Source organism: Heptranchias perlo, chromosome 8 (genome assembly GCF_035084215.1).
Source record: "Heptranchias perlo isolate sHepPer1 chromosome 8, sHepPer1.hap1, whole genome shotgun sequence".
Taxonomy (NCBI): domain Eukaryota; kingdom Metazoa; phylum Chordata; class Chondrichthyes; order Hexanchiformes; family Hexanchidae; genus Heptranchias; species Heptranchias perlo.
Window position 1 is genome coordinate 41,551,209 of NC_090332.1, and position 27,202 is coordinate 41,578,410.

General features: G+C 40.1%; 1 protein-coding gene and 1 long non-coding RNA gene across 9 annotated transcripts in view; one reads left to right on the forward strand and one right to left on the reverse strand.

Moving 5' to 3' along the window:
- Positions 1 to 27,202, forward strand: part of LOC137324579 (uncharacterized) — a 71,654-nt gene that overhangs the window by 33,381 nt on the left and 11,071 nt on the right. For 2 of the 3 annotated variants that reach the window (XR_010963670.1, XR_010963672.1), the window contains exons 2-5: positions 6,497 to 6,549; positions 7,991 to 8,111; positions 19,786 to 19,863; positions 21,562 to 22,550. This is a non-coding gene — a long non-coding RNA (uncharacterized lncRNA). Of the gene's footprint in view, positions 1 to 6,496; positions 6,550 to 7,990; positions 8,112 to 19,785; positions 19,864 to 21,561; positions 22,551 to 27,202 lie in introns of those variants that run through there. The other variant, XR_010963671.1, reaches the window with a different exon arrangement.
- Positions 4,915 to 27,202, reverse strand: part of LOC137324578 (girdin-like) — a 233,772-nt gene continuing 211,484 nt past the window's right edge. For 2 of the 6 annotated variants that reach the window (XM_067989025.1, XM_067989021.1), the window contains 6 exons: positions 21,889 to 21,963; positions 18,991 to 19,071; positions 18,036 to 18,310; positions 15,264 to 15,750; positions 8,634 to 8,736; positions 4,915 to 6,485 (listed from right to left, as the gene is read on the reverse strand). In XM_067989025.1, coding sequence (XP_067845126.1) covers positions 8,672 to 8,736; positions 15,264 to 15,750; positions 18,036 to 18,310; positions 18,991 to 19,071; positions 21,889 to 21,963 — 983 coding nt within the window. In that variant the 3' untranslated portion in view covers positions 4,915 to 6,485; positions 8,634 to 8,671. Of the gene's footprint in view, positions 6,486 to 8,633; positions 8,737 to 15,263; positions 15,751 to 18,035; positions 18,314 to 18,990; positions 19,072 to 21,888; positions 21,964 to 27,202 lie in introns of all 6 variants that reach the window. The other 4 variants (XM_067989023.1, XM_067989020.1, XM_067989022.1 and 1 more) reach the window with 3 other exon arrangements.

Consider the following 27,202-nt stretch of genomic DNA (forward strand, 5'->3'; position numbering starts at 1 on the left):
AGGAAAATAATATTTTTCTATGAACTAATCTCAAAACAATTAAACATTTGTAGATATCTATTGCAAAATGACAAACTAGTGCTACCAAATCAGTGCCCACTCAATACTTTCTGTCAGACCCTAGCCCTTCCCTTCCCCCACCGATCACAGACCCCAAGAATCCACCAGTGAGAAAAATGTTAACATCCCCCTCCCCAGTTCTGCCAAACCCGAGTTGCCTCCAGAATTATGACAAACAGTATTCCACCCATCCCAAATCCCAGTACCTCCACCCCAGCGTTGCTAACTCCAGAAACATTGCCCTGTGCTGTCAAAGCCCAGAACTGCGTCCCACTATTATTAAACTCCATGATCCCCCCCCTCCCCCCAATCCAGTCCACATTCTCAGTACTGCTAAACAGGTAACCACCTCCAGCCAGGCACATTTTACATACTACCTTGCTGTGTATGCTCAGCCTTAAAAACATAAGGGTTAAAAATTAAATACATGGGCAAAGGAATAAAGGCCACTTACTTATTAATTGAAGACTAATCAAGGTTATCAAAAAAAATGAAGAGTTGCAGAATTCATCCCCAAAACACTAAGAATCCCAGAAAACCATGTAATAAAAACTAAATTAGATTTATTCAATGGCTCTGATACATTGTGTATTGCATGGGTCAACACCCCTATTATTATAAAACAATGTACCTCTGACTCACTGAGAAATGCCATGAGAGATCTGGCAATGTAATTATAAAAGACTTGCATGTGCATGCACTTTCTCCGAGTGTCACACTTACTTCCTGTCAATCCCGAAAGGCTGTAGACTAAGCCTACCCTTAAAACTGTGGGCAGACAATATGGTGGGAATTTTAACCCTCCTCCCGAGGGTGGGAATGGGACGTGGGAACAATATAAATAGAGAGAATTAATTTATTGTCCCGTTCCCACTTTCTTTGCGCCTGCTGCCATTTTATTAGGGTGTGCTTCGCGTTTGGTCGAGGCTTTCGCTACAGGCAGACAGGAGCCTCATGAATGTGATGCAAATCGGAGTCCTTGGGATATAAGCATCGCTAGCAAGACCAGCACTGTATTGCCCATCCCTGCTTGCCTTTTGAGAAGGTGGTGGTGAGCCGCCTTGAACCACTGCAGTGCTGTTCGGTAGGGAGTTCTGGGATTTTGACCCAGCAATGAAGGAATGGCAATATATGTCCAAGTCAGGATGATGTATGAATTGGAGGGGAACTTGGAGGTGCCTGCCTTCCTTGTTCTTCTAGGTGGTAGAGGTTGCGGGTTTAGGAGGTGTTGTCAAAGAAGTCTTTGTGAGTTGCTGCAATGCATCCTGTATATAGTACACACTGCAGCCAGAGTGGAGGGAGTGGATGTTTAAGGTGGTGGATGGGCTGTTGATCAAGCAGATTGCTTTCTCCTGGATAGTTTTTTTTTATTCGTTCATGAGATATGAGCGTCACTGGCAAGGCCAGCATTTATTGCCTATCCCTAATTGCCCTTGAGTAGGTGGTGGTGAGCTACCTTCCTAAACCGCTGGAGTCCGTGTGGTGAAGGTTCTCCCACAGTGCTGTTAGGTAGGGAGTGCCAGGATTTTGACCCAGCGACGATGAAGGAACAGCGATTTAGTTCTAAGTCGGGATGGTGTGTGACATGGAGGGGGAACGTGCAGGTGGTGTTGTTCCCATGTGCCTGCTGTCCTTGTCCTTCTAGGTAGTAGAGGTCACCGGTTTGGGAGGTGCTGTCAAAGAAGCCTTGGGGAGTTGCTGCAGTGCATCCTGTGGATGGTACACACTGCAGCCACTGTGCGCCGGTGGTGAAGGGAGTGAACATTTAGGGTGGTGGATGGGGTGCCAATCAAGTGGGCTGCTTTGTCCTGGATGGTGTCGAGCTTCTTGACTGTTGTTGGAGCTGCACTCATCCAGGCAAGTGGAGAGTATTCCATCACACTCCTGACTTGTGCCTTGTAGAGGGTGGAAAGGCTTTGGGGAGTCAGGAGGTGAGTCACCCGCCACAGAATACCCGGCCTCTGACCTGCTCTAGTAGCCACAGCCTTTACGTGGCTGATCCCAATGAGTTTGTGGTCAATGGTGACCCCCATGATGTTGATGGTGGGGGATTTGGTGATGGTAATGTCATTGAATGTTAAGGGAAGGTGGTGAGACAAATGGTAATGTTGTTGGAGATAGTTATTGCCTGGCACTTGTATGATGCACAATGTTACTTGCCATTTATCAGCCCAAGCCTGGATGTTATCCAGGTCTTGTTGCTTGCGGAAAAGCAGGTTTTCTTCCCTAAAGGACATTAATGAACCAGTTGGGCTTTTTTATGACAATCCAACAGCTTCATGATCACTTTTACTAACACCAGCTTTTTAAAAAAAACTGAATTCAAATTCACAAACTGCCATGATGGGAGTAGTCCAGTGACATAACCATTACATTACCGTATCCTCTCTCTTTCCTGTTGTCTTCTCCAACAGCAGAGTTATGAGTGACTGCAAAGAAGTCACATACGCAAATTGCAGCATGTAATGCATAAGCTGAGAGGGAGAAGCAAGATGCTAGGATAATAGGGAAGTTCTGAATGGGGAAATAACTAGCTTGAATGTGAATTAAGGAAGGAGTCCTGAGAGGAGTTGCAGGTTGTGTAATTGACAACAGGTAAGAAGGGCATGGTGTAAATGAAAGCAGTAAAGGTAGCAAGCAGCAGATGAGTGTGTGATAGAGAGGTGATGTGGAGATGCCGGTGATGGACTGGGGTTGACAAATGTAAACAATCTTACAACACCAAGTTATAGTCCAACAATTTTATTTGAAAATCACAAGCTTGTAATTTTCAAATAAAATTGTTGGACTATAACTTGGTGTTGTAAAATTATTTACATTTGATAGAGAGGCGGCAAGGGATGTGATTCAGGGTGTTTGCAGCTATGAATGCTGGAGGTGAGGAACTATGACCAGGTACAATGAAAGAGAGGGAGAAAGGAGTGGCTGTACTCACCTACTCACCTTTGCTGTCCTTGTGAGGTTATTAAATCTCTTGTGGCATTTTTTCAGATCCTTGGGGTGATGCTCCTGCTGCAAACCTGATTTCCACCTTGAACTATGCTTTCTTCCCAAACTATTGGGGATCTTCTTCCTATGTTGTGGGAACAGCACATCTTCAGGCCCTCACCTCAGACAATAACAACCTCCAGGGAGGCATCAGAAAATCTGGGGGCTACCTTTCCCCTCCTTACAGCCATCTGAAAGCTCCAGCAGATTCACAATTCAAAGTTGTCAGTCAGTGAATGCAACTTCCCTTTAAGAGGTGCATTCACTTTCTAAATATGATGGTCGGGGGCTTCTACTGGAAAATAGGCAAGTCAAGTGGCCTGTGGCTGAGGCGATCACCCAGCCAGCCTATCAAACATATGATAACGAGGCCCCACACTCAAATGCAGCCAGGCCTTGCACTGACAATGGCGTTCTAGACTCCCACCTGTTTCCAATATAGGAGGTGCTACTGACCTCAGCCACTAACCAGAGAGCTGTTAAAATTTGTTGTCTAGTCCTTCTGTTTTATGGCTTTGGTTGAGATCTTGTGACTGACACAAAGGGCATCAGTTGGTTTTGAATGTTCAGTAATTGTTTTGTGGCAGAAATAGAAGGCCAAAACAGTCTCCAATCTGTTTCACATCATTTTATTAGAGTAAATTCAGAGTCCTGGCTTAACCTGACTCCACAGCGAGGTGTTGTGAGACTCCCTACTTTGGTTTGACACTGTGGGAAGTGTAAATCCAGTGCAATGTCAAATCTGGGTACTTTGTAAACCTACTTGACCTTAAATTAAATGTTAATACAGCAGGGATTCTCTCCTTCCCACTCTCTGAACATTTACATTTCTAGCTCTGTGCATGCTTGTGCAGAGCTCTCTTCTAAACAGGTCAGCTAAAAGTCCAGCCAGGCAGAAGCCAAGAAATGTAAGCAGCTTTTGCCACTGGAACCCAAACTGCATCTACTGGTCTCAGACCTGTTCTGCGGTGTAAATGCACAATTAGGTGTGTGCCTTATGTCAGATACATTGTGAAGCAACAAGCAGTACCTTGTAGTGATATTTGCCCACTCATTAAGTATTTTCTTCAGTACTCAATTCTTACATTAGAAACATACATTGTTGAGGTTGATGGATGCTCGGCAGTCACTGGACATATTGCTGACATGACAGATAGGATGATTCCTTTGAACATTTCCTTCTTACAGCATTTGTTAGGTTGCAGGAGAGAAGTTTGGAACCGCTTGTTCTGGTATGAGCTTGGTTTCCCATAGTGGCACTCTCAACTTTAAATCTAAATGTTGTGGGTTTAAATCCCACTCCAGAACCTGATTACAAATCTAGCCTGATACTCTTGTGCAGTGCTGAGGGAACACTGCATCATTGGAAGTGCTGGTCTTTGGATGAGATGTTACATCGAGATGCTGGTGGGATGTTAATGATTTAAAGACTAGGGAATTTTACAGTATCCTGGCCAAAACTCTTTCTTCAACCAACACCACTCAAAACAGATTGCTGTCTGTAGGATCTTTGCTGTGTGCAAAATGGTTGCTGCATTTACCTACACAAGTTAATGAACTTCAAAGTAATTAATTATATATGAAGTGCTTTGCAATGTGACATAGTAAGGCACTATGTAAATGCCTGCCTTTTTTTCATTGAGAACTACAAGGGGACACAAATTGATTCTGCATTTCTCTTTTAAGCTTGAAAGATTTCTTGATATGAAATGATGGGAAAGATGTATTATGATCTTGAACTGCAGCAGTACGAAAACATTCATCCTTACAGTTGAATGATGGTCATGAAGTGATTTGTCTTTGCACACCATCAGTCACTCCTATTACTTGATGGCAAAAACATGTGTTTTATAACAGTTAGGAAACTGCAGTTAATACTTGTTTTATTAAGCTGTACATAAATAAAACAATAGTATAAGTATTTTAGACACTCCTTGAGATGAAAATCTAATCTGGACATCAAAAAGCAATGGCACTGTCCCAGTACCTTCAATCTGTTACATTAGCATGCTATGATGTTATTTAAAAAAAAACCCGTGGCACAGACACCATCTTTGTATTACGGTATCTATAATTGGTCATTGGTGATTGAGTAGTGTAAATGAAATGGTGAAAATTACATTCTTAAACTGTTAAATTCAAATCTTCAACAAGGTAGACAGTTTAGGGTACTCATGAGTGCACATTTTGTACAAAAATAACTCATTTAAAAAATACTTAACATTAAAGATGTGAAATGAAACTAAGATCAGTGCGTGAGGACCAGGCACAGGTAGGAAAATATTTTTGAATAGCTGTCAACTGATTTCAAGATGTAAAAGAGCAACTCCTGCCTGTTAATGCAACAAATTACAATTTGCCAAAAACATATGAACAGATTTTTTAAAAACAATTTAAATATAATAAAACAAATATTGATTGCAATTATCCTTGTGAATGTATTACTGCTGTAGTTCTCAATTCAGTCAGTATGTATATATTCAATTTGTACATGGTTACTTTCCAGGCAGTAATGCATACAAAATTTAATGCAGTAACAAAATTTACTAATGCTTTAGGATTATAAAACAAAAACAACAAATCCATGTCAGTTATGTAAACTGAAAAAAGCAAACCACTTTTCCTAAAATTAGCACTAAGTGACTATCTATGCAATGTGTCAGATGTTATTGTCAGAAATTCAGCATGACATAGAATCCTTGCCAGCAGTTTAAAAAAAAGTGCATACACTTTCCGTACTATCTTATAGTTAACTTAAAAAGGCTGTTACAAGAATCCAGTTTTCACATACATAGCGATAAAGATGTAAACATACAGGGTTTCAATTCAGTTGTGAAGAAGCCTTTTACATTTTATATGTTAGGTTTGCATTACACACCAAAAATAAACATTATGGCATTTTAAACTATAACATGACCATCATATTGCTACTGGAGTATATCATGCAGTATGTGATAACCCAAAAGGTAGTTAGTGCAAAATACCATAAGCTCCACAATAATGCTGCAGTCTCTGCATGGTCTTGCAAATAATAAAACTACCACAGACTTTGTTTTTAAAGCTTTAATGAAAAATTAAAACTGGATCTAAAATAACTGATTCTTAAAAGTCAGTTAGATGAACAGTTTGTAAAACTGTTCATGGTACCTAGATTGTATTCAATTTTCTTGTAGGACTTAAATGACCTTGTGAAAAATCTGTGAAACCGTGCAATTTTCCAAAAAAAATTCACAAAAATTGTTACTCCTACTGAAAGTATTTCATTACAACATTGGAGTCCGACTGTGCTCCTTGATTCAAGGAAGAGTAAATGTCTCATTATAGGTCTACTGAAGGGAGGTCCTTGAATAGGATTCATCACTTAATGCTTTAGTAATATTTCTTTACGTAGACAGTCTTGGTGCTTCAAATTGACAGTTTGAAGGACACTTTTCTTTCTGTTTTGCAGGTCAGAGGAAAGAAGATGAGAAAAGAAAGAATTTAGAAAGGTTTTAGATAATGGTAATGTTTGAAACGATTAAAAACATGAAACAGTACCAAATATCATAAATGCGTCCGTGCACGAGAAAAGTTTCCAGTAGATGGGGAGAAAAGGATAGCACAGGACACAAACATTCCTTGAGTGATGATACTTAAACATTTCATGCCGTATGTCATCTCCATGTAAAGTCAAAATTTAATACATTAGTAAAACTAGAGGGCTGATTTCAACTCGGGGCAGAAATTGGGGGCGTGGGGCTGAAGCGGGCAGCGAGCTGTCCAGCCACCTGGAATGTGAGGCCCACGAGATTTTAACTGCTGGGCCTCATTTACATACTCTGAAATTTACTTCCGCCCGAAGCCAACACAGCAGACAGGAGTCAAAATTGGTGGGGTGTAAGGCCGCTATCGGGGACCCACAAAGGTCTTTTGGCAAGGTAAATAAAGATTTGGGGGCGGGGGGGGGGGGTAGTGGTCAGCAAGTCTGTGATCGGGAGAGTGGGAAGCCAGGGGCAGGGGAGGCCCAAGATATCCTTGTGGGGCCAGGAGCAACACTCCTGTTTCTCCTGACCCACAAGGAACTTTTAAAAACATTTACCAAAAAAATCACTTACCTGGGCCTCCTGTGGCCAGGATCCTTGCTGCCACCAGCTTTTGCTGGTGGGTTGGAGATTGTGTGGGCCTTAGTCAAGCCCAGGGTTAAAATGACTTTGCCAGTTAAGTTAGGCCCCTACTCCTCTGGGACGGGTGATCTTGCTGTGCCTGAATTAAGGCAAGTAAAAATGAAGTGTGAATGTGTTGGGAACACGTGCAATCCTCTCCCCACCTGCACTGTTCCTGCCAGCGGGGGTGGGGCAGGTTAAAATTGGATCTTAGGTCTCTTGTTTATCAGTGTTTGGCATGCTTTGTAAATGCTTTTGTTTTTGAAAGGGAACTGTATTCTTTTTAATTGCCATTTGATCCAAAATTATACTTTGGTATCTATACACCTATTGTGTCATAGAATCATAGAAAGGTTACAGCACGGAAGGAGGTCATGCAGCCCGTCGAGTCCGTGCCGGCTCTCTGCAAGAACAATTGAGCTAATCCCACTCCGCCGCCCTATCCCTGTTGCCCTGTAGATTTTTTCCTTTCAAGTACTTATCCTGTTCCCTTTTGAAAGCCACGACTGAATCTGCCTCCACCACCCCATCAGGCAGTACATTCCAGATCCTAACCACTCGCTGTGTAAAAAATTTTTTCCTCATGTCACCTTTGGTTCTTCTGCCAATCACCTTAAATCTATGTCCTCTGGTTCTTGACCCCCCCCCCCCCACCCTGCCAATGGGAACAGTTTCTCTCTATCTACTGCGTCCAGACCCTTCATGATTTTGAAAACCTCTATCAAATCTTCTCTTTTTAGTTTTAAAAATATTCATTAGCAATCTGAAAGCAGATGTTTTATGTAGAATTTGCCTTGCAGAGCCAACACAAATAAGGAAAATGGAACTCTACATCATTGCAGTGCAATTTCTATGCAAAATATGCAAGGACAAACAGCTTTGAAACATGCAACATGGGAACAAAGGGAGACAAAAATACTTGTAAGTGTACAGTATCTCTCTTACTAACAGTTAAAATTGAGTGGTAATTTAGATGAATATATTTCCCCTTTAAAATGAATTCGGATATATCTAACTAGTAAATGAACACTTAAAAAGATTTGTTGAACTTTGTCATAAGATAGAAAGAATTTTGCAAAACAACCTTAATACAAAGGTGATAAATCATGAAAGATTGGAATAAACAAGCAGTTATAAAGCCATGGTAGTGCATTGCATGGATGCAAAATAAATGACGTTTAAATACTTATTTGCATCTATATTAAGCAATACTTGGAGGTTCCCTGCCCAGGCATGCAGAATGAAAAATTATCAGTTAATATTGCTTAACTCATTAATACAAGTTACAAAAAGCCAATTTAATAGAATAAGCAAGCACATTTTTAGATCTGTTAAGCCAGCCGCAGCAGTATGTATCTGCAATAAAGAGATACAGGATGATGTTAGTTTGTAAACTGGTAAATGGTACAATCCTCCCATTTACACTCTGGGCAGGAAACTCACCACTATACCCCACATCACCAGATGATGGGCATTTACATCTAGGAGCTCTGTTGCTCCTCAGTTTTGCCTTGTGCACTTCTGAGTTCCTGCACAGATCCCATATCTGCAGAAAATAATCAAAGCATTTTATATGGATCATTTTCCTACCAAACATCTTTCAGTGCTTTGTGGGCTTTTGTTTAACATTTTTGTCTTAGGGTACATTGACACCATAAGTTTAATGTTAGAGCGAAGCAGTTTGACTTCACACCAATGCCAAACTTGGGTAGTGTAAGTTAGGTGTTAAGGCCCAAACTGATTGGAACAGGAGGGAGTCTCATTCTGTTTTGCTTTAGTGTCAAGATTGGGCCCTGACTCCAGAATCAGGCTGGATTTATATTATAACTACAGCATTTGTGCAAAGCAAAACTGCTACAGTTTTAGTGTAAAATCACTAAATTGTGTAAATTTACTGTAATAGTGTGAAAACACCAGATCCAAGTAACTCAAGTCATTGGATTGTACAGTATAGGAGTAATCAGAATGTCAATTATATTTGTTATTTTTAAACAAACATTATGACACAGGAAACCTATTTAAATTAGATATTTTAAGACAAACTTAATAAAAAATCTCCTTTAATCATAATAAAAAGTATGTTATTTTGTCTGACTTTCCAAAATATTGTTTTTTGACATATAGGGCTCGATTTTGCAATGGGCGGGGGGGGGGGGGGTGGTCGAGGGGTGGTGAAGGTGCACGTGGCAAACCTGCATGAACAAAACTTACCGTTTCTGTCACGATTGCATGTTGATAGCTGATGATTAGCGTCCTCTCCGGGTTTTGCGCCTGGCAGCCAGCCTGATTGACAGGCTGGCTGCCGTCAGGAGCTGCAACGCGGCGGGGGAGGAGGCGAGCGAGAGAGAGAGAGCGAGCAAGATGTCATCTGGTGCTAGACTGGAAGACCGGGGGGGGGGGGGAAACGGGAGGGGAGAGTGGAAGATCGGGGGCATCAGAGAGGGGGACATCGGACTTCGGAGCAGGGTGCAAAGGTATGTTCACTTTCGTCTATAGATTTTTCTTTAATTTATTTAGTTTCTTGTTCCCTGATCTGGCCCTTCACTAGGCGTGAATCAGAAATGGTGGGCAAGCCGCCCAAGTAGTTTTAAAAATCACTCTAATCACTTACTCTGTCACAGGTACAGTGCCTTAAGTACCTCAATGAGGTAAATTTGGCTCTTTACCTGTCATCCCGCCAGCTTTAATTGCCGGTGGGACATCCGTTTTCAGGTCGCCCGTGCATACACAGGTGAGTTCCTGGGAAACTCGGAAGTTGGCGGGTTGGAGCCGGCTTCCGAACCTGAATGGCATTCCCGCGATTTTCAGAGCCCCCCCCCGCCCCCGCAATTGCCCCCTAAAATCACCCCCATAATGTCAAAGACAAGAGACACCTGGAGTTAAAACTGTAATATAAATTATGTGAAATGAAGGAAGCAGAGCTCAAGCATTCTGTGAATGTCTTTTAGAATTAGATAAATAAATTACTGGTTATTTGCTTTAACTCTCTCATTATCTATTATTACTAGCACTACAGCTAAATTTGCAATTTAAACATTTTTTTAAGTTGTGAGGACATGAAATTTATCAACTTTTATGGTGTATGCCAGCCCTGAACCAGCTTTAATAAACCTGGCTCAGATCCTTACCAATGCCACTTGTATTTTATGATGTCATTACAACCCCTCAGTGCGTTTACTGTCTTGTAACACTCTCTAGACTAGGATATCTGGACTATGAGTATCCCATATTTAATATACATAATATTTTATTTGTCTTCAATAGTGGTTATTTATATTAAAATGCACATTTCTAAAAGTACTGACAGAACTTGATGGCTCAGTAGTTCTAGTGGTAGAACATCAGCCTTTGTCTTGGACAGCCTGTATTCAAATCTCGGTCTCTAAAAACCTGGCTAACTAACATGGGAAAGATTCAGGAAATCGTATTCAGGACGCTATGTCCAACACCTTGTGGTAGTTGCACCTGCAATGCAATTGTCAGATAAACCTAGCACACCCTGCAAAACACCGCTCCTGTTGGCTGATATGAAATGAAAAGATAAAACACAGGATAACAATGAAAGGGACATGACAGAGACTAAACACTATATACAAATAGAACATCTAGTTTAAATACACATGGTGCACAACCTTCCAACATTGTGCTCCATTTCTTATAATTATGAAAACATGCAAAAACATTAAATATTTGAATATTTGTGATTGTTAGTTGGTATTACATATGCATATATATTTTGATGCAAGATCAAAATAGTCAGTTACCAATTATATACAGAAGAAATGCACAGCAAGGAGTGAACCAGCCATGCACAGGATGAAACATGCATGATAACATTACACCATCAGTTTGGACAAGTTTAAACAAGCAAGATAAAACTTTTATTAAATCGACATTACAAATACATAGATTATACGTAACCTTAAATGCTAACTTATTTTTTCTTCTCTACATAAGTGATAACACCATAACTTTAGTATCAAATTTATTGAAATAAAATAAAAAGACAATAGCAAAGGGTGTATAAGGATTTAAATTGCAATGATCTTCTAAAACCAGCTCTACCCAAAACTAGTAGTCCTCTGATAGATACAATACCTGGAATTCAAATATTGATTAAATAGGAGGATAACTATTTTCCTTCAGGATCTTGACACTGGATGGATTAACACTAGCGTCTGGGTGGATATGCTGGAACATTTGAAACTTGGGGGAAAATATGGTTTTTCCTTTACAAATTTAGAAACTGCATATTTAGAACTAAATCACTTTTCTAGTTTTTCACAAGCTTAGTTTTACTGAAATGTTTCAGTGGACATTGGATAATCTTACTTTAATTTGTTAACAAATCCCTATGATAGCCCATGATATGACTCTTATGCATTACATTGGTTGTCTTAATGTAGTAAACATACACATTGCATATTTTAGTTACCAGGGTAATTTGTTGCTATTTAGATTCTGACAATATTGTCAAACATTTTAAAATATAAACTGCCCTGGATTATCTATAAGAAATTAGTTAAACGTTTCAAAAATGTATAATTCTACACCAGTTTTTTTTTCTTGAGGACATTTTTATCATAATCCAACGTTTTTAATTTATAATTTTCTTGACAGGAACCCTTCAAACATTTTAGTGACAGTTAAGCTTCCTGTTATCATATCCATTGAGTTTAAATATACACAGCAATACTTATTTAACTTCATAAATCTATGTTTTTAATTCATCATTGGAGGGAGGGGCAGGAAACTGCTACTAGTTCTTATTCCCCTACCTTTTAATCGTCTACTGCAATACTGAGTTTTATTACATAGTGTAAGGTACATTTTTCAGTTATCCAAGTACTGGTCATTTAATGCCACATACTTTTGTGTCCTATGTTATCTTAACTGCTATTTCATCTATATTATGGTGTTCTTATCACACTTAGCTTGCTTACTGCAAGAGTAATAGGACCAAATCAAACTATTCTAAAGTACATTTATGACCACAAATTTAGGACATTGATGCAACCTTGTACCTGCACTGTTAATGTTCTTCTAATAGAGCAGATTCTAAACATTAAAGGAAATTGCTGTAATACTCAATAATTGCTGAGTAAAAATGTCATAACTTTCAGATTTGTGAAAGGCTTGCTTATAATTAGAAAAGAGATTCAAACAGCAAAACTGGAGTGAACCAACTGAGGGTAATTTGGCAAATAACAGAATTTGACCCAATGCAAAGAGTTTGTTTTATTTTGGGCTGACCTGTCCTTTTTAAAATTTTGTGCTTATCGAGGTGAGTGATGTTGGAACTAGGATTGAAGCTACTGGTCACTCAAATTAGCATTATGCAATTCCTGGTCAAGTACATCATGAAAAAAAGTGAGTGGCAAATTTTCTCTACTGTCTTGAGATGTCTTACCTCAGAAAAGTAACTCTATAAGACCAGATGCATTTTTCCATTTCCTCATACCATCCAAAACTTCTAGTACTAAATTGCCGGTCTGTCTTAATTTGTGGTAGTTCTATTGTACAAAGCTCACTAGCAACTTGACAAACTCATTTCAGCTAGTACCTTTGCATACAAGGCTTTCATGCCATTAGTTTCAAATCTAAGTCCCAGAGGTAAAAGGACAGTGTACTAACCAATTACATCACTAGTTCCTTGTCTATTCTTAAACAAAAGAAAACTGAAAGTTCACTCTGTGTAAAGAGGAACTTGATACTCATCTAAGTATGCATACCACTACTTTCCATTTCCTGATACAAATTTCTCTGGTAGTGTGCAGTTACTTGCTTGAGGATGAATAGTATCAGTTACATAGAAACACAAAAAGCTTTAGGCCCACAAATCACTTGGTTTGCAAGAATCCAAGATGCCGCATGCATTTCATTTAAAAAAAAAATTCAAACAAAACTAGTACCCCGATTATGCAAGAAAAATTTTATGTTTTTGAAATTTTAATGAGCTAAATATTTCTTCTAGTTAAAACTTCAATGCCCAGCAATAAAGTTTTTTGCTGTCAGAAGTTTTCTTTTTAAATACAAAAATATTTTTCCATGTCCATGGGCAACAGTGTAGTATTTGAAAGTGTTGGTAGCATTTTAAAGTCTAAAACCTTATTACGGTTTAGAACAGTATACAAAGGTAAACTGTATTTTAGTCAGGTAAGCCTTGCAGGTATTCTTTTTCAGGGGCTTTAGTTAATACCTTGTGTAGGTCAGTATAAAGGAATGTTGCCGTTTCATTATCAGACATCACTCTACTTTGCCCATTGCTGCTAAATCAGATTGTAAAGTATGAAATTTAAAGGAAAACTAAAAACTGCTTTCTTACTTAGGTAAAAGTTACATGTTTTTTTTAAAAAACAATTATTTTTGTTTCATTCCTCTCTCATAGATCCTTTCGGGCTTCTTTGCCTCTCTAACCAGCTCCCCCAATTTGCCTCCCTCTTTGTAAGAAAGCATTTGGGCTGCACTTTGCACCTCCCTATGATGGTCCAGCTGAGATTAATAACTCACCATGTGGGGAGTCATAAATGTAGACCCATGTCCTATGTGGCATGTGACATATTGGTACTTTGATTTGTAAAACCAAAAGATGTGCTTTCACTTAATTACTATATTATCTTTCTGCAAGACTACAGAGTTAGAAAAATAATAAATGAAAGGTGCAAATGTGCACTTTTTACAAACTTCCACTATCAATACAAAGAATACAGCGGTTAGGAACAAGACTGATAAATTTTATATTTTAAAAAGAAATAGTGTTGCAAAATTTTTTGCAGTAAATAAATTTTTGGTAGAGCCACACCAACTTAAAAATAGCCAATTTCTCCATTTGTAATGGTATTTCTTCCTTGTTAAAATACAACTAACTTTGTACTTTGACCTCCACATATTTAAGAAATATGCAAGAAAATGCTGAACACCAGACGTGAGCATTATGTTAAGTCGATCCTGTGCTCATAAGTCAGATGAACTTCCTTCAAAAAAAATTGTGAAGCTATTAAATCTAAAGTAGATTCAAATTAAAAAAGGATCAAATCCAAAAGCCACAGCAGTTAAGTTTTACAACATAAACAAAATGTACACATATATTAAATTGTTAATGAAAATAAGATTAGTTTTATGCATGCTAAGGTTTCAATACATATACTATCAAATGTTATGAATGTACACAATTTCAGACAGGAAACCTGTGGTTTAATTTATGAATGTGTCATCATCAGCAAAGGGGGGCTGCATATATGCATTACTACAACAAGGATTAATTTGATTTCTGTACTCTGACAAAATAGCTTATCCTATACCCCATTTCCTACTGATATTATGTATATTGGTTGTTGCCATTGGGCTATTCAGTTCTTAGATATTTAAAGAGTACTTTTTCTGGACCCTACTATTCTAAAATCTGCAAATTGGTAATCATTTGGCAGCAACACAAATAATGCCAAGTCATTCAGACACATCCATATTCATACCATACAGTCTGCTTGTCTTCTGACATTACTGAAGGGGTCACCGAAACATTCATGCTTTCTTCTGTACATTCACTAGAGGAGGATTTAGCACTCTTAAGAGGGGAATTCAACCCACTGTTATCCTGATTCTCGAACTTAAATAGTCCATCATTGGATTCTGAAACTATGACTCTCTGATCCTCCTCTGGACGCTGAATTGCTTTAATTGGTGACACCATAGCGATATCAGTTGGCCGTGCTATGGGTCTTTGAGGCAGTCTACTGATATTATTGATGGGATTAGTGGACAAATTGGATGAGGAAAGATGAACATTGGTAAAGGAAACCATTCCAATTGGGTCGGGTTCGGCAATCATAGAGTCAGATACAATACTTAGCCCAAGGGATGAGGCAGATTTTGAAATGGTTTGGCCTTTTTCATCCTTTGCAACAGCACAAAAAACCCTCTTGGTAGTTGTAGGATTACAGTCAGAATCTAGTGACTGACCATGGCCATAAGGCCTGATTAATTGAGATCTCTGCGAATTAGATGCTGCTTGAATCTGGTAAGCTACATGGTGAGGAAAATGGGGATGGTGGTAATGATCTGCTTGGTACTCACTGGGTAGTGTCTGAGTGTTGTTTACCACCTTGCCTGGAGAAGGATCTATCGACACAGGTGCTCTACTATCTCTTGACATGAATTCATGAATGCTTGTTCTTCGACTTGAACCCTCTGCTGTAGAGATCACATGACTTGCACGGGGTAGAGTAAGAGAAGAGGTGCAGTCTGTTTGGAATGGTCGCTGTGGCACATTTGGCATTTCGCAGGCAGACAAAGTCTTTCCTTGGCTTAGAATTGTCTGTTCTACTGGCGTGGTTGTAACACAGATATGGTCTGGTTTTCGAGGACTTGGCCGTACGTACTGCCCAGGCTTTTGCAGTTTGCCGCTGGAAGAGTCTACAGTCTCTCTTCCTCTAGGTGATCTGACAGTAGCACCATTCTTGATAAGGTCCTGATTCAATGTCTCAGTTCCAACTAGTTCAGGCGGATCTGTGATTTTTGTGAAAACATCATCTAAAATATTCTCATGGCTTCCAGATTGTATCTATGCATGAAAAACAGAATAAATGAACCAGTTATTAAAATATATTTACAGATTTTTATATCTCATGCTACTTTGATTCTCTCAATTAAAATGCAGCACACTCTGAATAGCAGACTTTTCCACAGCTGTTATGAATGCCATTCATGATTCTTTACCCAAAACCTCAATTTGAATGTTGGGAATCTCGATGTTTTTTCCTTCCTCATGTATCATAAGTGGGGTGCCATTCTGTGTGGTACCTCATTTAGTAATCTGGCTCAGAATTGATCAAACATTCAGCTACATACATGCCAACAATCAGCCTTTTAAGCTGATAAGTAGGTTGAAATGCTGACTATCAGCTTGTTAGCATTTTTTTTAAAAACGGATGGGAATTTCCTTGGATTTGCTCCTGCTCTGCCGCTGTAACTGTACTTCCGGTGCAGCGGGAGCAGCTCCAAGGAAATTCCTGGCCTGTGCTTTTTTTTCCCCATGAGGATTGGAGGTTGTCAGCATCAACAAATCAGATCTGTTGAATGGCAGGATGAGGGCCATTAAAGGAAGTCAAGAGATAACTTTCTCCCACAGCTGACTGTGCACAAACTAAAGCAGAATGATTTTCAGGTGAGCTGATGGTTTCTGAGAGTTGCAGTTAAAGAGATATGCTTATTTAATGGTTGTCCCCAAAGAACTTGCACATGAAAATTAAGCTGTTAAAATGCAGTTTTTTTTTCAAAAAAATTATTTTTTTTCTTCAAGACTAGTTGCAGCCGATTTTGTGACATAAGGAGGATGTTCATAACTGGCATCTTTGAATATACCTGACACTGTATTTGCAAACTACAAGATTTGGAAATAAAATAAAAAGTGATGAGTTTTGTTACATTTAAAAAAAAATTACACCTAGACTTTTGGGCACCGAACCTCAGGTAAAAGGGATGCAGTGCAGATTCACCAGAACGATAAAAGGTTAAATTATGAGGACAGATTGGATAAACCTGGATAGTATTCCCTTGAGTTTAGAAGGTTGAGGCATGATCTAATTGAGGTATTTAAAATGATAAAGGGATTTGATAGGGTAGTTAGAGAAAAACTATTTCCTCCAGTGAGGGAATCCAGAACAAGAGGGCATAATTTTAAAATTAGAGCTAGGCCATTTAGGAGTGAAATCGGGAAGCATTGTTTCATACAAAGGGTGTAGCTGGAAATCTAGAACTCTCTAACGCAAAAGACTGTGGATGTTGCGTCACCTGAAATTTTCAAGACTGAGATCGGTGGATTTTTGTTAGGTAAGGGTATCAAGGACTATGGAACAAAGGTACAAATGGAGTTGAAGTACATATAAGCCATCATCTAAGTGAATGGCGGAATAGTTTCGAGGGGTTGAATGGCCCATCCCTGTTCCTATATTTTGGATTTTACTACACTGTACTATGCTGGCCTGTTTGTGGGTGAGTTGTAGTACCTGGTTGTGTTTTGTAGTTGATTGATGTGCTTGTGGTGTAGGTCCCTTTGTGATCATGTGATAACCACAATCTAGAAGCAATTAGAAATTTCCATTGGTGATAACAGCGGATAAATGCTTCTGCTGTCTACTATTTTAATAAGGTTTTAATCCAGTAATTTTAAATGGACGGTTTCCCTCCTGCAATTTCTGCAAATAATGCAAGTGGGCTTGCGCCTGTGGTAGGTGTGGGCCCAGCGTATGGATTTAAATGAAGTTGGGGGGAGCAACCCTGGTCTCCTGCCTAAGGTTACTCTTCATACACTTGTTGGGTGCCGTATGATGGGATGCCTGAAGGAAGCAGGTGCAAGGCTTTACTTTGGGACTCCTCTGAACTAAGGGGTCTCTAATGCTTCCAGGAGCAGACCAAAGTTGTTTGTGGCAAGGCAAAAGTTTTTTTTTAAGCTCCCATCCAGAAAATCTGAGCACTTGGGGCTTGCAGCTGTGCTCCAATTTGCTTCTGCATGTTCTGCCACAAGGCCTAAAGGCATGAGTGGTCTCACACTATGCAAATAGCCCAGGGCACGAAAATCAGGTCCTTGGTATGAATGGGCGCAGTGCATGTACCTCAGGTGGCCATAGAGGAAAACTGGCCCTTTGGTAACGAGAGAACGAACGAACAAAAATGTCCAAGACATTTGGGGGGAAGGGGAGGAAGAGAGAATATACCACGTGGTTCCATCTTAAGATAATGTGAATAAGATGTGTGTCTCTAGTGAGCTTTTTCTCTTACTGGTATGGTACATTTGATGAAGAAATAATATGATTGATATGGACTAAATGATTTTTCTGTGCGACTAACCTGTGGGGATTGGTTTACGTTGCTCTCCTCCAGGAACTGTTGTAAGGTAACTATTTCACTTCCAGGCGATGTGGCTTTATTTCTCTGCTGAGAACGACTTTGGGCATCATCAGTTCTAAGTTCTTTGATTTGGAGGGATGGGTTGTCATTTTCCAAATTTTGTACATGACGACTAGATGGAAGGCTGCTGCTCGAAAATGTGTGATTGTCATAAACTTGACCACATTCTCCACTGCTATGACTTTGGGACCTACTGTGGCCGCCATTAGCTGCTCCTGCTTAGACGTAAAAGACATTAGCGCCTAAAACCTAGCCTTATTTAGCATACCAGCCATGAAATACTGCTAAGCATAGGAAAAACACCTGACATTTCTGTGCAAACAGAATAAATTCTGTGAAATCATTGGCAGATTAGACCACTTTACTTGGTATCATATCTGCACAAACAAAGCAGATCTAAATATTGTACATGAAGTCAGAATATTATAGTGGTAGGTACACTTTAGCAATAATTTCAGGCCAATTATATTAACAGAATATAGTTGCAAAAAGCAATACAATGCTATCATAAAAATTGTATTGGTGTTTTTATCTTTTGGTAAGAGAAGTCATATTTCAAAAAATTCCGACAGCTTAATACTGAATGCAACAGAAAGCAGGAGAGAATATTAGCCCCTGCTCTAGCCAGTCTGCAGATTCAATTTACACATAATAGTACTATACATATAAAACAGGCATTAAATCAGGCAGAAGATATGAGTACTATTTTTTCTGTCTATTTCAACTTTTTAAATCCCAGTGTGCATGAAAATATTCTGAATCATGCAATAAATTGTTCATCCCAGGAAATGCTCATTGCATTTCATCACATAGCCTGAATGAAAGACAAAAAAAGTGAAAACAATACCAGTATTAAAATGGAAATGGTTTAAAAATAAAATCAGCCATGGCATACCTTTTACATCGTGGGCTGAGGCATTATTATTGTTATTGCTACTGGATGTCCTGCTACTATCAAGGCTGGCTGGTCTGGAAGCTAAATGGAAATTGGGAGACAGCATGAGATAAAAATGAGCAGAGGACACTTTACCTTTGACCAGAGAAACAGCTGAGGCAGGGATGCATGCAGTGTGCCATAGGCTGAGCATGCCCAAGGTCAGAAAAGAGTTGTGTCTTACAGATCAGAAAGCCAAGAATTTTCGAGGCAGTCCAATTGGACACTTTGGAACACATCACTACAGGAAAAGCAGATAAACAGAAACATAAGGGAACGGATAGGACAGAAATAAAACAGTAGTCCTTTCAGGGCAAAAGTAATAGTTAGTGGAAAGTCAGGCTATTTCATGCTGAATACATAAATAGTTTTATAATATGCAGGAAAATGGGTGTGATAGTATGACTTACAACAAATGTGACAGGGCACTCTGCACATTGTAGAGCTGCCAAGAACAGAAGGAGCTGGAGTGTATCCACAATAATTATTCTGTAACCCTTCTTGCCCAAATAGAAACAAGTACATATGTTAGTATCTTAAGAAAAAAAAGGTTTGTCATTGCAGCTACCATCAGTGTTAAATGTCTTTTTCAGTCATGCTATCATAATTTTTAATTTAAAAGATTTGTTAGTTCTTTAGAATATATATTGAACGAATATAAGCATGTCATACTTGTATGTATATGCACTGAAGTACTTTTTTTTGGTAATTTAACCATATTTTCTCCTCCATCTCTTCCCATTTCTCCCACCTTAGTGGCCTAGATCCAAATTATCACCTGGGTCAAAATGATGAAATCATCCAGCCAGTGAATGTCTCCAATATTGCCAAAAGGTGAGCTTAAATTCTGCAGTAAGGGTTTCCTACCTTGAACAGTTTTTGCTCCTTATACAACTTACTCATCTGGTGATAACTTGAAAGAGAATGTTAGTTGAGATTGGAATTTGTACGTCAGTGTCTTAGCTACCGAAGAATCACTTGCTCACCAGAAAAGCATCCGCTAAATACATCCTGAGTATCACAGATCACAAAGTTTCTGGTAAACCATTTCTGTTACACTCTTGCCCCTTCGTTCAATATTCTCTGTTTAGTTTTGAAATTATTAAAGGAGTAAGGAATGTGTTTATTATATGCAGTGAAGCAATAGGAAAAGTGAAATTTCGTTAGTGGTCAGAATATATGAAAGACTCATTTGTAGAATGTATGAATGAAGGTAAATAGAAGTTGTATTAATATTAGGTTAAGTGCTCTGCTTGTCCCACTGGCTCCTGATATATACTTCTTGCGCAGCTGATGGCAACCCTGAAGCGAACTTGCTAAAGTTGGCAATCAGGAAGAGCTGTTTTTTTTACCATGTCTTCCCTGTAGCTGACTCAGCAAGTTTACATTGCAGTTGCCATCAGCCAGGCAACACCTGTGCAGTGGGAGCCAGCAGCATCAGCATGCATCTTATGCAACATAAAATGCATGAAATCAATATACTGACTTAGTAGATAAGGAAGAGATCAAGTTGGGTCTTGGAGGTGTCAGACAACTGACAGGAATGAGATTTGTTGTCTGGAATGCAAACTAGGAAACTGAGCTAAATAAGTTTTAGGCCTGGGAACACGAAAGAATTGAGCTGGTACAATAAATAGCAAAGGGAATAAGAGCTGGAGAGGAGGAATCTTTGAGATCAAAGGAGTCAGAAATACAAAGCATGATGTGCGTGCAGATCAAATGATTTTCATAAAGAGTGAGCAAGTGCTAACATTTTATTCCAAGTTTCTCAAAAAAACTTCACCTATATCAATTATTCTGTAGCAAAAACTATTAGGTGAACTTCAACTCACCTAAAAAAATAATTTTGGAGAAGGCAAAATACATCTTTGGTATTAGTGAGAGCTACTCAAGGTGGTAGGGAAGAGTAGCAACAAATCACAAAGCTTCACTTACATCAAGAAGGTAAAGAAGCAAAGAATGAGGGATCAGAAACAGAAGCATGTTTTTACTTTCAAATTGGTAAGCGGGTCTGTTTATTGGCTTAAAGTTCAAAAGTAATTTATCACTGGCTTGTGGAATGTAACAGGTCTTGGTCCTGGAAGGTTGAGTGATTAGAAGTGGGAGGAGTGAGACTACAATTCAGAAGACGAGGGGTACTAATGTTTCAGGCAAATTAGGTTTAGGTAGAGGCTGGGCGGAGGACTAAATTTGGATTATATACTCCACTAGTGAGGCATTGGAAAAACCTAAATATAAAAATTCAATCAAAGCAATCATGAGTAGTACCTGTATAAAATATACTCACAATTCAACCGCAGTACTTTAAATTAAGCATATCTAAATTATTTCTAGCTTCTACAAAAACGGTTTAAGAAATTAAGGAGCTATGACTGATGTAGCTTTTTGGTTACAAAATAAATGGAAAATGCTTTGAAGGGTATTAAGATATTACATAATTTAAAATAATGTATCTTAATACATTAAGTATTTTGTTTTAAAGTTTAGTTATTTTTATGATCAATCTTTCCTTGATTTCATATACTGCCACAGGTAACACCTACTACAAGAAAACAGAAGTACCCTGTTCCGTTGACCATTTTCGAATCTGAACCGACATGCTAAATGGTTGATGTTTAGTAGAAATAGATAATGTTACAACAGAATATATGAAGGTTGGCAAATGCTTAGCAAAGCAAAGCAATGCAGCAGGCAAGAACAATGAAGATATTTTAAAAACAAAAAATCAACAATGGAGCAGCAGAAACGTTCATGAAAACATTTTCATTATGTGCATGTCAAATGCAAGACAAGCATAACACCTTAAAGACAAACATATCACAATGCAGTTAATGTTTGAACATTGTGTACAATACTTACCTCGACTTCTTGAACCAGTGCTGCAATTGTCAATGTTAGGTCCATGGGATAGCAAATCTTCATTCGAAGCAACACCTGGGAATTACATTTTTAGGAAGACCAATAAAAATGTAATTTATTAAAATGGTTTGCTGACATCTTTTATCAAAAGTTTCCATACCCATCTCGTTATTTATGATAAAAATACATTTATATTATTGAAGAGGGAGATGCAGATTTGCCATTGCAACTTTTACCGTCAATACTCTTCATCTCATTTAGTCCCATTGAGAAGAGGTGGAGAGAACAATGGCAAGATACTTCACTGCATGTCTGTGTATGTTGGGGGAGGATGGGAGGAAGAGAGGATTGGAAACCCAAACCAAGTCAATTCAAGGTGCTTCTGTACATGTCTGGAAGGAGTACAGCACTGGGACCCTCCCTAGAAACATATAGCCAGTCTCCCCTATCTGTGGTGCCGGGGGTCCAAAATAATAGGCAGAAACTAACCCTCCAAATTAAATGGAAGTGAAGAGGTCAATGGAAAACAATGCGCATTATTTTATGTTGCTTCAAAAGAATGAAGAGCTGTATCAAACTTCTGAAGATATACTTTACGATACCTTGCTAAAATACTTTATCGTGAATATAAAGGGATCAATAAAATAATTTTTTTACACCGATTTCCACCATAAATTCTCAGATTTGTTTGGGTTTGGACAGATTTTTTAAAAATTCCCTCCTACTTCTGTTGCAATTTCATCACAGGTAAGTAAAGACTATAGGGCTGATTTTACAATATTGGCTAAAAAGCAACCAGAACTGCATTTGGTAGGCTGGAACAACGGGGAGCTGGATCACTGGATATCTTGAGTCCAGCTCATGCTCGACTAGCATTTAAATAAACTCTCTGAATTGCTGGTGCCTTGTGACAAGAGCATAACTACATTTGGAAAGGGGGGGGGAATCGTGTATGCATATAGTCCTTAAAGGGTTGCTGCTCACAATTAAAAGGATGCAGCCATTTTTAAAATTTGTGCTTGGGATGAATGCACACTGACAAGGCAGTATTTGTTGTCCATCCCTAGTTGCCGAGAGGGCATGGAATCAATCAACTAGTGTGGGGCTGGAGTTGCATGTAGGCCAAATGGGGGAGGGGTGGCAGGCTCTCTCTGAAGGACATCAGTGAACCAGTTGGATTTTTGCAACAATTCAAAAGCTTTCAAGGTTATTTTTCTGGTGAAATGACCAGATTTATTGAATTCAATTTCACAATTTGCCATAGTGAACTCATGACCTCTGGATTACTAGTTCAGTGCTATAACTACAAGGCTATTTAAAAAGGAAGTGGCTGTATGTGTAAACAAAATATACATGAGTCTTTTACAAATGATTGCAAAGTTTCCAGCTTTTGCTGTATTGGGGGGGGGAGGTAGTTCCAGGTGAGACCAAATGACAGAAAGCCCAAGATGTAGCCACAAAGCAGAGTCTGTGGGCAAGTGACTGATAGCTGTCAAATTGGAGGTACTGTTGCATGAGGTGGGTATGAGGAGGGTTGCCTTATTTTGCACTCCATGGAACCCTCTCCAGAGAATGACAGTTAATCATAGCTGGAGAAAGGGCAGTCTGGTTCACAGTTGTCTACAGTAACTGCAAGACCCAGAAACAGGAATCTGACAAGGTCAGACCAACAGTAGCATGTACCAGGTAGATTGCACAAGAGTCCAAGCCACAAAATTTTGCCTGTCAATGTGTTCCACCATGCCAAGCCCTCACACAACCGTACAGCCATAACACTATATCTCATGAATACCCATACCTCAGCAGTAAAGACAATCAAAATGCAATGTACAAGTGAACACCCTGCCAAACACACATCTTCCAAGGGCGTCACAAATTAAACCGTTAGAACACAAACTAGTCCATACTCAGAATAGGCTTCTGGTTGGATATATGATAGCCATCAGTGACACCCTCCACTTTGGGGAAATGCACCAGCCTGGTGACGTTGAGCAGCCATGACATGCTAATCAGTGGGAAAGGAGATAGAAATGCTGGCAATGCTGAACTGCCCAACAATTGTCTGTTTGATACATGTGGGCAGCACATTAGCTGTACTACAGCACTTCTGGAAACGATCCACATGCAGATCAGTTGAGGGTAGTGTTGAACCCATCAACCACTTGTTAATTGTATCATGTGATTTATATCAATTAGTGTTAATTGTATTCAGGTAGTGTGTGTCAATTGGGGACTCTCTTGTATCCTTTTTATATGAGAGCTTATCTAGGGTGTGGTGTAGGTGTGTGTGTAAGGGGGCTATCTGAATAAAGGCTTGGAAGCAACTGAAGACCAGGCTCTAGTATTCTATCCTTCACAACTTGGCTATCCAACTTATAACACCACTGACAGTGCCATCCCAATGTTTCAACTTGGCTGCAGCTGACATAGCTCTGCAACTGGCTTCCTGATGACCCAGAACAACCTAGTGCATTTTATTTCTTCAGTAAGCGTGCCAAGCTCTGCAGATATGGGAGGAATTTTCAACTTCTTCCCAAAACAGCCGTGAATTCAGCAGAGTAGTTGGATCGCCTGTCTAAAACTATTTTCAGGTTTGGGCCTCATGTAAATGTAATTGGAGAGCAGCAGGCACCAAACAGGCATTCTGCTGCAGCTTGCCAGATGTGGGTGGCAGGAAATCAGCCGGTTCCTACACAGAGCTGGCTGGCAAGTTGGGCGTGGGTGGGGAGAAGGGCAGCCGACACCTGGGTGGGGGAGAGCATAGGCTGCAATATTTTTGTGCAGTCTGGAGGAGCACTCCTGTTCCTCCTGGCCCCACAAAATAAAAGAAAGAGATTTGAGGCCATTCTGTGGAATGACCACCAACATTTCCTTTAAGGATTACTGGTTAGGGCGCTCATCATCTGGTACAAATGCTCTGCCTATTTGTACTTCAAAATTGCAATTGTGTGCCCACTTACAGGCCTGCCTGAAAACTGTAGCTTATCCAAGACTAAGGGCATGATTTTAGCATGGAGCCGGGAACTCAGCAGGTAGGTAGATAATTGCGAGGGAAACCCGGAAGTAACTTGAGCGAGTCGCATTGTGCGATCACAGCTAAATTAAAGGCACTTAATTTTACTTCCAGGTTCTGCGTTTTCAAGCTGCGCAGCGGGCATACTGCGCACCTGCATGACACGATCTGAAGTGCACTATTTAAAGGACCAATGCATACATGGATTTTGAAGGAGATAGGAGGAAAAACAGAAATGGAAGGACATGGAGGAAAGGTAGCACCTAGGTTTTCGGACACATCCCCTGGGATACTACTAGCTGCTATGAGAAGCAGCAGGAGGTAATATACCCAAGTGACAGGAGGAAGAAACATGCTTCTACCACCAAGAAGGCGTGACTGGAGGTGGCAGAAGAGATGAGCAGCAGGAGCATGGTGCCCAGGTCTAGGCTGCAGTGCACAAAGCGTTTTAATGACCTAACCAGGTCAGGAAAAGTGAGTACATTTGCTGATTCATCCACATACTGTGTTGTGCAACCCCCCCCCCCCCACTCAGTGTTGGCAAGCCCACTCCATCATATAACTCCTCACAGCCAGTTCAGTTTCAGCATCAACCATCCTTCACTTTCTATGTACTTCCTTAACTCCCCATTTATGCAACCATCACTGCCACTCACCCCAATCCTGATGCAATGTGTTGTATCTGTCTGATAGTCACCCTCTGATGTGTCTGTTTCATTTTCAGTCTCACCCAAAGAAATGTATTAGTCAGATGAATATGTCACCTTCAGTCACTCACAGGTCTGCTCTTTCTTCCTTTGTAGAAGAGAGTGCAAAACGCAAGGGAGAGGATGAGAACTGGAGGTGGTCCACCACAGATAGTGTAGCTAACAGATGTGGAGGAGGAGGCCATGGAAATAAGTGGGATAGTTGCATCCCTATCCATCGGAGATGGAGAGACTGGGAACCTGCAGATGACTGGTGACACAACTTTAACATTTTTCACACACATGATGAATTGATTTTATCAATGACTGAACTGTGACAGACCTCAGGATGGATATTGGAAAGATTGTCACTTTTCCGATGAATAAATTAATTTCGCTTTCTGTTGTCTTCCAGGGCCTTCACAACTTCAAGAGAATTAGGCGAGATGGAAGACATCAATTCCTCAGGGGGTGCACCGTCACATCACATACAGCTATGCACCAGCACAGATACTGGCACTTCGGTAGTTGGGTTGTCATCTGGTGATTCACTACTCACAAGTGAGCATGAGCAGACAGTGGTGGCCAGGGGCAACTGTGGAGAGTCTGCATCGGTGGGTGCACGCTTCTCCAAGCTCTGCTCAGCTAGACACTGATGCTGAACCCTGGGTACCATCGTTGAGAAGGAGAATAATTGAGGTACAGATTCAGCTTTGTGATGTACTGGAAAAAGTGCCATGCACACTATCCACAATAGCGGAGAGGATGGAGGAGTCCCACTCCAACACTAGTAGATTGCTGTCACAAGTAAGTACGAAAATGTGTGCAATGGAGAGAGTGACAGCCTCCACTGAGCTTCAAGTACGGCTCTCAAATGAGTCTATGCAGACTCTGGTTGCCAACATGTCTGCCGCCTTAAACAGGCTGACAGATACCTTGTCCATGGCCTTACAAGGCAGCACATTTGTTCACCAAGCTGCTGTCCAGCAGAGGAGTGGGAGTGATGTGGCACTGGCCCGGGAGAGGGATGAAGATAAACTGGGACATGGAAGTGGGAACTCCACATAAAGCACTCCCACGTCTCACCCGTTGTCCCCTACCCCCCCTCAATCACCAGTACCCGAAATGCTGCCTCCTTTCCCGATGGCCGAGTTTGCCTCTGCACAGGTGCAGGTGGAGCAGTCTTTGGCGAGGCCCTCAAAGGCTCCAAAACACAGAGGGCGTGGGCCAAGAGCATCTCAGCAGTCAGGGCAGGTATCTAAGCAACCTTCCCCTACCTCTGCTGAAGCCATAGTGGATGTGCCAAATAGAAGCGGCACAAAGGGTAAGGTTAACCAATTGTGCTTCACCAAGGGTATGGGTGTTTGAAGACATGTCATGTTGTTACTTTATCTTTTTTCTTCATTGGCACATTAAATTTATTGATTATCATCACTTCCACATCTTAGCCATTATTGCAGCCTGAGGGTGAAGTTACCCTTTTCATTTGCTTCATTATGAATGCCAAGATATGATGACACCCATTGGGCGGGTGTGCAATGGATTTATGAGTGATTGAAGGACTGTTTTGTGCAAAGGGAGGGAGGGGAGGTGGTGGTGCTGGTTGTTCCAGGCG